Consider the following 10,043-nt stretch of genomic DNA (forward strand, 5'->3'; position numbering starts at 1 on the left):
AATGTAATCAAATACTGTGAACTACTTTATAAAATAATTTTTTTAAAAGCTGGTTAAGGGCCCAAATAAATGTACTGGGTAATTTGTATTATTTTACTCAAAGGCAAAAGATTTTAACTTCTGGGGATGGGGTCGGGGGTGGTGGGAGGGATACTGGGAACATTGGTGGTGGAGAATGGGCACTGGTGGAGGGATGGGTACTCGATCATTGTATGACTGAAACGTAAGCATGAAAGTTTGTAAGTCTGTGGGGCTGGAGCAATAGCACAGCGGGTAGGGTGTTTGCCTTGCACTCGGCTGACCCGGGTTCGATTCCCAGCATCCCATAGGGTCCCCTGAGCACCACCAGGAGCAATTTCTGAGTGCAGAGCAAGGAGTAACCCCTGTGCATTGCCGGGTGTGATCCAAAAAGCAAAAAAAAAAGTTTGTAAGTCTGTAACTGTACCTCACGGTGATTCATTAAAAAATTTTTTTAAATAATAAAATTTTTAAAAAGACTTTAATTTCTTATGTAATATACCACAGATAAAATAAGGAGAAAATTCCATGATCTATCCAGTTGGTTTTCCACCGGCTTTAAAGAAGCATTTCTCCGCCTTTTCCCCCCATGGCCCCTTCCGACCTGGTTTCCTTCCTGACCCCCTCCCCCTCCTACTAGCTGACCCCCTGGTCTCACGTCCTGATCCCCCACGGATGTGATTTACATCTGAGGCCACTTTGGAACTTCCTGGGGATGAAAGGGAGCCGTACAGCCCTCGACGGAGAAGAGCCGCTGTAGGGGGCACTAAAGACCACCCCATGAGCCTCCTGGAGGGGCTGGTTAAGCCAAGGACAACAGTACGTGCAGGGGACCGAGGTATACTCACCACCAGTGAACGTTCCGGAAAGGGTCTCAGGAGGGGCTGGAGCCATAGTGCAGTGGGGAGGGCGCTTGCCTGCCGACCTCGCCCGACCCGGGTTTGATCCCCAGCATCCCACAGGGGCCCCTGAGCACTGTCAGGAGTGAGTGATCCCAGAGTGCAGAGCCAGGAGCAACCCCTGAGCACTGCTGGGTGTGGCCCAAAATTTTATGTATTTTTTTTTTCTTTTTGGGTCACACACGGCGATGCACAGGGGTTACTCCTGGCTCTGCACTCAGGAATTACCCCTGGCGGTGCTCAGGGGACCCTATGGGTTGCTGGGAATCGAACCCGGGTTGGCCGCGTGCAAGGCAAACGCCCTCCCCGCTGTGCTATCGCTCCAGCCCCGTGGCCCAAAATTTTAAAAATAAAATAACATAAAGTTTGAAGGAGCCGGAATAGCGCCTATGAGCGCCGCCCTGTCGGGGAAACGCAGCAGGAGGAAGGGGCCCCAGAGGAGGGCAGAGCGTCCCACTGCAGAGTCGCCTCTGAACAAACAAGTGACTCGCGCTCCCGGGGAGGGAGTCAAAGGCGATTTTGCCTACACGGCTTTGGCTTGGGGCTCGGGGCTCGCCCTGACCCCTGGGAGCCGGGGGCCAACCCAGACGGGCCCCATGCCAGGCAAGCGCCCTCCCCTCCGGGCTGCCACTCCCACCCCCCTCCTGTTTGGATTTCTATTTTTTTCCCTGTACTTGCTACAGTTCAGGGTGCCAGGGATTGGACCCAGGGCCTCGTACATGCCAGGCCAGGGCCTGACCGTGGAGCGACATCCCGCCCACAGTCACGGAACTCAGTGCCTGCGTGTCCACAGCTCTCTCACACGCACAGTCAACTTCTAGTTAGGAACGTTGTGGGGCGGGGGGGGGAGGCAGAGCAACAGCACAGCGGGTAGGGAGCTCGCCTGGCACATGGCTGACCCGGGTTCAACCCCCGGCACCCCACAGGGTCCCCCGAGCATCGCCCAAGAGAGATCCCCGAGTGAAGAGCTCGGAGTTACCCCTGGGCATTACCAGGTGTGGCCCCCAAGCAAAAATAAATAAATAAATAAATAAATAAATAAATAAATAAATAAATAAATAATTGGGGAGAAGTCACAAAATAAAAATCATTTAATTTTGATACGATAAAAGCTCCTGGGACCGGAGCGATAGCATAGCGGGTAGGGCGTTTGCTTTGCACACGCGTGACCTGGGTTCGATCCCCGGCATCCCATAGGGTCCCCCAAGCACTGCCAGGGGTAATTCCTGAGTGCAGAGCCAGGAGGAACCCCTGAGCATCGCCGGTGTGCCCCCCCCAAAGAAAAAGAGAAAGCTCCGACCATGAGCAGGCAGCCTGGCCGCTACTATTGTGTGGCCACGGGCAGAGGCTGCTGGACCCCCACGGAGGCTGGCACACACTCGGCCTCCACCCCCCACCGGCCCTCCCCGACCGGGTCTTGCCCCCCGGGTGCCCACAGGGCCGCCCTCGGCTCACCGTGCAAAGCCTTTCCTCTCCGTGCTCTCCCCGCCTTGCTGGACACGAAGTCCTGGTTCCACTCCTCCTTGTTGTAGCTGCTCTGCTCCGACAGCCTCCGCTGGTGCACGACCAGGTGCCTCACGTCTGGAAGGCAGGAGAGGAAGCACTCCTGGCGGCCCCCACCGGGGTCCTCGTCACACACCTCTCAGGTGGCCATCACTCCGCTGGGGGAGACGGGGGAGACGGGGGGCCAGGCCAGGGCCCAGCCCTCCCGGCTTCACAGCTTACGACGCGCCAACCCCAGCCGACTCCGTCCCAGTAACGCCTTCGTAGACGGAACTTCCGGTTCCCTCCAGAGCACGTTCCCCACAAGGCGGGCACTGCCTTACAGACGAGGGAGGGAGCTGGCATTTAAGAGACTTGGGAGGGAACCAGGATGCCAGCCCGAGGCCCCTGTCTCAGCAGAGAGACGCCCCCTCCGCGTCTCTCAACTCTCTTCAGATGGGCCGGGGCGGCTGCGTGCAGTTAGAGGAGGAGCGGGAGTGACCGGTGAGAGCAAGTTACAAGAAAGGGGGCCAGAGAGACCGCGCAGGGAGCAGGGCACTTGCCTTGCGTGCAGCTGACCTGGGTTCAATCCCCGACATCCCAGATGATCCCCTGGGCACCCCCAGGAGTAATTCCTGGGTGCAGAGCCAGGAGAAGCCTTCGAGCACCGCTGGGTGTGACACCCCCCCAACAAACAAAAAATATTATGTAAGAAAGAGGTGGGGGGACGCTTGCAAACTTCAGAGGGGAGGCTGTACCCGTTTGGTGCTCCAAGAGGGCAAAGTCTAGTGTGTCCAGGTGCCAGGAGACCACCAGGATGGGACAAATGAGAAGACCCTTCGCACTGCGTTCAGGAGGCCGCTGGGCTCTGGGCAGCCGCAGAGGCACAGAGCAACCAGGCCGAGCGACAGAGCTAGGGCAGAGAGGCTGGGCCCTGGGTTCAAGGCCCGGGGTTGGGAGACCTCAGAGGGTTGGTGCATAAACCTGGGTCCCACATCTGGTACCCCGAGCATCACCAGGTATGGCCTGGGAGGCCCCAACACCCCGGGTGGGGCTCAGGCGGTGAACTGTCAGGCCATCGGCCACGTGCTCCGGGGATGACTCCCAGTGCTCCAGAGCCAGATTTAGGGGCAAACTAGAAACATACTCAGCGTGAGATGCAGTGACGCCAGGGCGCTGAGAGCGAGGACGGGGGCTAAAGCAGCTGCCTTGCCCACAGCGACCCAGGTGTGAGCCCTGGCACCGCACAGGGTCCCCAGAACTCTGGCAGGCTCCGGCTGCAGTGCTCGCTGAGTGCAGAGCCAAGGAGAAGCCTGAGCACCGCCAGGTGTGGCCCCCAAACCAAACAGGGGCTGCGGGGAAGCCAAGCTGGGACCAGCGTCGGCAACAGCAGGTGCTGGGGTCCCCGGAAGCCCCGTGCGGGAGGCGGGCCCAGGGGCTCCTCCCCGGCCTCTCAGGCCCTGGCTCTGTACTGACCCTCGGCGCCCACAGCCCCTTTTCCAGGCGCTCTCCTGACACCCCGGGCCCCACGACCCAGGCAGAGCAGACGTCTCCCTCCAGCCCGGGCCCGCAGGCAGGAGTCTTGGGTTCAGGCCGGGTAGCGAGTCTCCCAGAAGCCGACGCCTGCACAGCTACAGCGGGGAGGAGCCTGCTCCCCTCCACGTGCCACCAGGAGTAAGTCCTGAGTGCAGGAGCCAGGAGTGACCTCTGAGCATCGCCTGGTGTGACCCAAAAAGTTGGGGGGGGGAAAAAGTTTCCCAGAAATCTATTTTCTTTTGGCTTTGGTTTTTGCTTTTTTTTTTGGGGGGGGGTCACACCCAGCGATGCTCAGGGGTTACTTCTGGCTTTGCACTCAGGAATTACTCCTGGCAGTGCTTGGGGGACCATATGGGATGCCGGGGATTGAACCCGGGTCGGCCGCGTGCAAGACAAACGCCCTACCCGCTGTGCTATCGCTCAGGCCCCCGGCTTTGGTTTTTGGACCACACCTGGCAGTGCTCAGGCCTCCCTCCTGGGTCTGTGCTCAAGGGTCACTCCTGGCTCTGTGCTCAGGGCTCCCTCTTGCCTCTGTGCTCAGGGCTCACTCCTGAGTCTGTGCTCAGGGCTCCCTCCTGGCTCTGTGCTCAAGGGTCACTCCTGGCAGTGCTCATGCAGACCCTATGTGGTGCCGGGGATCAAGCCCAGGTCAGCTGTGTGCAAAGCAAGCGCCCCCGAGCCCGTGTTCTCAGGAAGAAGGCCCAAAGTCAGCAGGGTCCAGAGAACGTGGGAAGGAGCCCCGGCCAGCAGTCAGGCCGAGGGGACACAGGACCGAGTTCAGCTGACTTCAAAGCCCGGCTCTTTCCACCCCTCCCCACTGCCCGTTCCCGGAGGCAAGTTCAAAGGAAATTTTCCAGCACGAGGCCACAGAGGGACAAGCCAGAATGATCTAGAAAGACTGTGTGGAAATGTTTACATGCGTAGGGCAGGCAGCGGATTTTCGTTTTCTCCTTTGTCTGAGATTCCAAAGTCCCCAATTCCCACTCCCCACCCTGTGAACACCCCAGGGAGCACTGTCTAGGGAGCGGGCCGGTGGAGAGTGGACACCTGCCCCACTTGGCCACACTCGTCCTGGAGCCAGACTGACCCCTAAGCAGACACCAGCAGGAAACAGGGACACGGCTTTTATCCTGAGGAGAAGGTTCTAGAAGAGTTCCCACTGAGAGCCAAACGGCCCGACTTACCAAAAGCTGACAGATCTTCCGTGTACCCCGAGGTCTTTAGCCGGTAATACCTGACCTTCCTCGAGACTTTGTCTTTCGTGTCCCAGATTTTCATGTTGATTTTGTAAAAAACGATTTTCTTTAGGAATTCCTTCGTCACCTGCATGCTAAAGTTTTGGGTCCAGGTCACCCAGATTTTGTCTCCTTCCACCCACGGCTTCACGGTCTGTGGCGATGGAGGTGAGAAAGCAGGGCAGGTCAGCAGCCGGAGACCCCGCGCGGGCCGTGAACCTGCACCCCACTCACTCCCACTGGGAGATGGGGGTCACGGCCGGCCCCTTTGCCGCATCCCGGTGCTCACTGAAGGTCGGGGAGATGGCTTGGTATGCAGGTGGCCCTGGCCTGATCCCTGGCACCGCCCGGTCCCCTGGGCACCACCAGGAGCGATTCCCAAACACTGAGTGGGCCATAGCCCCCCCCCCCCAGCACCTCGGTGTGACGCCGAAACAAACACTAAAGCCAAAGTGATGACTTGCACTGTGGCCTGGCAGCCTGGGCCCGGCGCTGGGTAGCAGGCAGGGGTACCCCGGGACGCCCCAGCCCCCGGAGCCCTGCAGGGATGCCTGAGACAGCTAAGACACTGGATGGAAAGACTGAAATAGGGGAGCCGGAGCGATAGTCCAGCCGGCAAAGTGCTTGCACGCAGCCCACCCAGGTTCGATTCCCTGTCTCCCAGACGGTTTCCCCGAGCCCACCAGGAGTGATCCCTGAGAGCAGAGCCAGGACACGACTGAGTGTGGCCCCAACCCCGCCCCCACGGCCCTCCAGACACAAGCAACATGCAAAGTCATGCCATGGGCACATCAGCAAGCTGGTGCGGGCATTGCCAGTTGCGTAAAGTAAGCCACATCTGCGTGAGAGCCACCGGTGGCACGCGCCAGCACCTACATGTTAAGTCGGTGCACCCCCCCTCCTCCCTTCCTGGGCCTGGGGTGGGGTCTGAGTGCCGGAACTTCCAGCAAGTCTCCAGGGCAAGGGGGTTCTCGGAGCCCCCTGATTCCTCGATGACGACCCCGGGGCCCGCACACACTCGCCTTCACGCCTGAGTCCATGAACACTTTGGTCACGGTGGGGAACACCACCATGTCCACCTTCCTGGGCTCCTCGTCGTCCGGCAGGAGGAAATACTCAATGTGGTAGTAACGGCGCATCTTGCAGCTGGCTTTCTCGGACATGGACAATTTCTTGGACCTTTCCGTGGAACTTCCCGTATACATTCTTCTAGAATCTAGAAGACAGGGAGTTCACGGGCCTAGTCTGCTGCCCCCAGGAGAAGGTGTCTGTGTCCATCACGCCCCGGGCCCTGCAGGGACCACTCCCACGGGCTGGTATGGCCTGGCACGGGTGCAGGGAACCAACCGGCCAAGCTGCGGCTTTGGGCCCCGCCAGCGGAGCGGGACTGGCACTGGACACCAGGGGGCGCTGTTGCAGAGCCGGTCCCTCCCGCGCCTTTGCCTCTCAAAGGTAACAATAGTTCTTTCCTTTGAAAGGACCAAGGATGTGACCTGTGTGATTCCAGCCTCCTGGCCAAGTCTGGGAAGTAGAACAGAGGAGACAGGGAGAGGGAAGAAGCTGGCCAGCACTCAGAACCTCACAGGCGAAGCTACGGGATGTGGAGCAAATGGGGGCACAAGAAGGTCTCCCAGCCTGTGGGGGGAGGGTCCCCCAGGGTCCCCCAGCCCGGAACCACATATGGTTCCCCAAGCACCGCCAGGAGTGATCCCTGAGCACAGACACCGGAGTAAGCCTGAGCACTGCTGGGTGTGGTCCCAAAAAACACCTCCAACAAAATATGACAACTTCCAAACTGCAGTTTTTCCATTTCAAGTTAGTTCCCAGGAGACGCTGCAAGAGAATGAAAGATGCGGCTGATCTGGAGGCTGGGGGGCTGGGGGCGGGTGTGGGAGACTGGGCTGTTGGTATTTCCTGGTATCTTTGGGGGGTGTTGGTATTTCCAGGCTTGATATCAATAGACTGGAGATAAAAGGGGTCATTCTAGGTGGGGAGGTGGCATTTAGTGACCAAAAGCTCAGTTTGTCAAGATGACCAGTGTCCAGCCTGGCTCAGATACCTTGCACACGGCTAACCTGGGTTTGATCCCGGGCACCCCCAATGGTCCCCTGAGCACACCACGAGTGACCCCTGAACAGAGTCAGGACTAAGCCCTGAGCACCGCCAGAGGTGGCAGAAGGAGGAGGAGGAGGAGGAAGCAGAGAAAGGAGAAGGAGGAGATGGAGAAGGAGCAGGAGCAGGAGGACAGGCGGGAGGCTGGGGAAGGGGTGCAGCGCTGGCCTTGAGTCAGCTCGTTGCAGCTTCACCCCTGCACCCCCAACTCCCGAAAGGTTTACAAGGGTTTTCTGGGTTAGAAAAAGCCCGAACAGACTGGCCTCCAGTTGCGAGGGTGTGACACCCTCCCAGAGAGCTGCCAGAGGCTTTCTTTTGGCTCTGATCGGACCAGAGCGGAACTTGAGGAATTCTCTGGCCCTGGCCACACAGTACTGGCCAGTGGGTGCGCTGCCCAGTCAACCTTGGCGTCCTGCCTCCTGCGCTTCATAACCACACCAATGTGAAAAACACACCCAGGGACGGTTCCCCGCCGTTTCCTGCCCATGCCATTAGGGGGCTCTGTATGCTCCTCGATCGCGCGTGCGCCCCGTCCTCCCTCATGCATATGTATGAGTTCCTGAAGGCCGACTAGAATATGCATGAGCTATGACGTCACTCCACCTCGGCTGGGCAAAGAAACAGATCTCTCTCTCTGCCTCTCTCTCTTCCTTCTGTCTGTCTCTATCTCTCTGTCTCTGTCTCTGTCTCTCTCGCCTATTCACTCATTCCTGTGCTTTTTTGTTTTTGTTTTTTTATTTTGCTTTTTGGGTCACACCCAGCGATGCACAGGGGGGGTCACTCCAGGCTCTGCACTCAGGAACCACCCCTGGCTGTGCTCAGGGGACCATATGGGATGCTGGGGATCGAACCCGGGTTGGCCGCATGCAAGGCAAATGCTCTACCCGCTGTGCTATCACTCCAGCCCCTCCTGTGCTTTTTTGAAAATGACATCATCATAACCCTGGGTTCAATTTTGGCACCTCAAATAAATAAATAATGCAAAGCAGAAAGTGGAGTATGTTTCACTGCCTAAATAATGAGACTTGCCTCTCTCTGTCAGTAAGATGTCACCAGGGGGCCGGAGTGATAGTACAGTGGGTAGGGTGTTTGCCTTGCACGCGGCCGACCTGGGTTAAATCCCTGGCATCCCATATGGTCCCCCAAGCACCGCCAGGAGTGATTCCTGAGCGAAGAACCAGGAGTAACCGCTGAGCATCGCTGGATGTGACCCAAAAAGCAAAAAAAAAAGAAAAAAAGATGTCACCAGTCAGGCGGACCTGCTCACCTTTCACAGAACTTACCTGGGCGCCCTCCCCACCCACCCCCGCACCCCATCCCCTCCTGAAACAAAGGGGACAGTGCTCGGGCCTGGTGACCCAGCTGTGCTGGGGGCCTCCACGGCTCCTCCCGGCGGTGCTCCTGGGGCCAGCGGTGCCAGGGATGGGACTCAGTCCCTGTGCCCACGAGGCAGGCCCCCCTGGCTCCCGAGCTACCTCCCGGTCCCCTAACTGCACTTCCTTTCCAATTTCTGCTCAAGGTGCCCGGCACACATTAAGGCTTCCCGGGAGAAGGTCCCCAGGGCACCCCTTGGTGGAGGCCGTGGGGAAGGCCGCACTGACCTGCGCACGTCTGGAAGGCCAGCGAGAAGAGCAGCATGCAGGGGATGACCTGGGGCATGTCGCTGCTGGTGGCGTCCCTGGAGCTTTCTGAGGAGGCGCCGTCGCTGCTGGGCCGGGGCTCAGAGCCCGGCTCCAGGGCGCAGACCTTGGCCTGCCCATCATCCTCCAGGGCACACTCGCCCTCAGACGGCAGGACGCCGGCCTGGTGCAGCCTCTCCCCGTCCTCCTCCGCCCAGGCACCCACGGACATGCTCTCCTAACAGGGACGAGAGAGAGCAGTGCACCCGCCTGCCGGGGAAACCGGCGGGGAAGACCCTCTCCCCGCGCCTGCCCGGCCCCTGGCACTGCCCAGACCAGCTGGCCGAGGCCTGGGACAGGGCACGATCAAAGCCAGTGCTCAGGGAAACGACGCTGCCGTTTCTGCAGTCCCCCTCCCCGGATGCCTCGGCCGCCCCCCTGGAATATTTCTGGAAGGCCTGTTCCAGGCGATCCCGGTTCTCCGGGAACCTCCCCAGGTGAGGGCGGAAATAAAGGTGAGCTGTGTTTGAGCCAGAGCCTGGGGAGGGGGGTAAAGCGGGAACACCCACTTTACAGGGCAGGGATGGACACTGCGTGCCGGGCTCGGGGCACAAGCTCCGGGTTCAAGGACGCTGACAAAGCAGGGGGAGGGGGCATGGCCTCCCTCCAGGTGCCAACGGTACCTATGAGCAGATGCGCGGGGCAGCACCGGCCCAGGCGCGGCCTCCGTCCCCTCGCAAGGTCGCTGCACCGCCTCACCGAGGCCAGCAGGACTCAACCGAGTGACGCTCTGACGGTTGCTAGGAGACGGGCTCCCTTAGGGGCGGGGCCGGCTCCTGGGGGCGGGACTTCCGCCTGGACGCTGTCAAGCCAATTTCCTTCATTCGTTCACTCACTGCTTCACCTGTTCATCTGTTCCCTAAGCGGTTTCTGCGGTGACCCCGAGCCCGGACTCCACACCTGACCTTCACCTGGACGGTTCGGCCCGTAACATCGACAGCCCCCTCCTCCCACTCGCCGGTGAAGGCAAAATAAGGGATTTTGCAGACTCTGACCGTCCCAGCCCGCCCCCAGTCTCTCTCTCAGAGACGCTCCGCTCCTCCCCTGCTGATGTCCTGAAAGTAGCAGAGAGCTGGGCCAGA

General features: G+C 59.5%; 1 protein-coding gene across 2 annotated transcripts in view; it reads right to left on the reverse strand.

Moving 5' to 3' along the window:
* The window catches only part of CFAP92 (cilia and flagella associated protein 92 (putative)), a 33,531-nt gene extending 23,851 nt beyond the window's left edge, over nt 1-9,680 (reverse strand). Inside the window, exons 1-5 of one of the 2 annotated variants that reach the window (XM_055136739.1) lie at nt 9,585-9,680; nt 8,884-9,139; nt 6,193-6,386; nt 5,120-5,324; nt 2,373-2,498 (exon numbers count right to left, since the gene is read on the reverse strand). In XM_055136739.1, the coding sequence (XP_054992714.1) occupies nt 2,373-2,498; nt 5,120-5,324; nt 6,193-6,386; nt 8,884-9,133 (775 nt within the window). In that variant the 5' untranslated portion in view covers nt 9,134-9,139; nt 9,585-9,680. Of the gene's footprint in view, nt 1-2,372; nt 2,499-5,119; nt 5,325-6,192; nt 6,387-8,883; nt 9,140-9,584 lie in introns of those variants that run through there. The other variant, XM_055136738.1, reaches the window with a different exon arrangement.
* Nucleotides 9,681-10,043: the final 363 nt, after the last annotated feature.

This window comes from Sorex araneus, chromosome 4 (assembly GCF_027595985.1).
Source record: "Sorex araneus isolate mSorAra2 chromosome 4, mSorAra2.pri, whole genome shotgun sequence".
NCBI classification, from domain to species: Eukaryota; Metazoa; Chordata; class Mammalia; order Eulipotyphla; family Soricidae; genus Sorex; species Sorex araneus.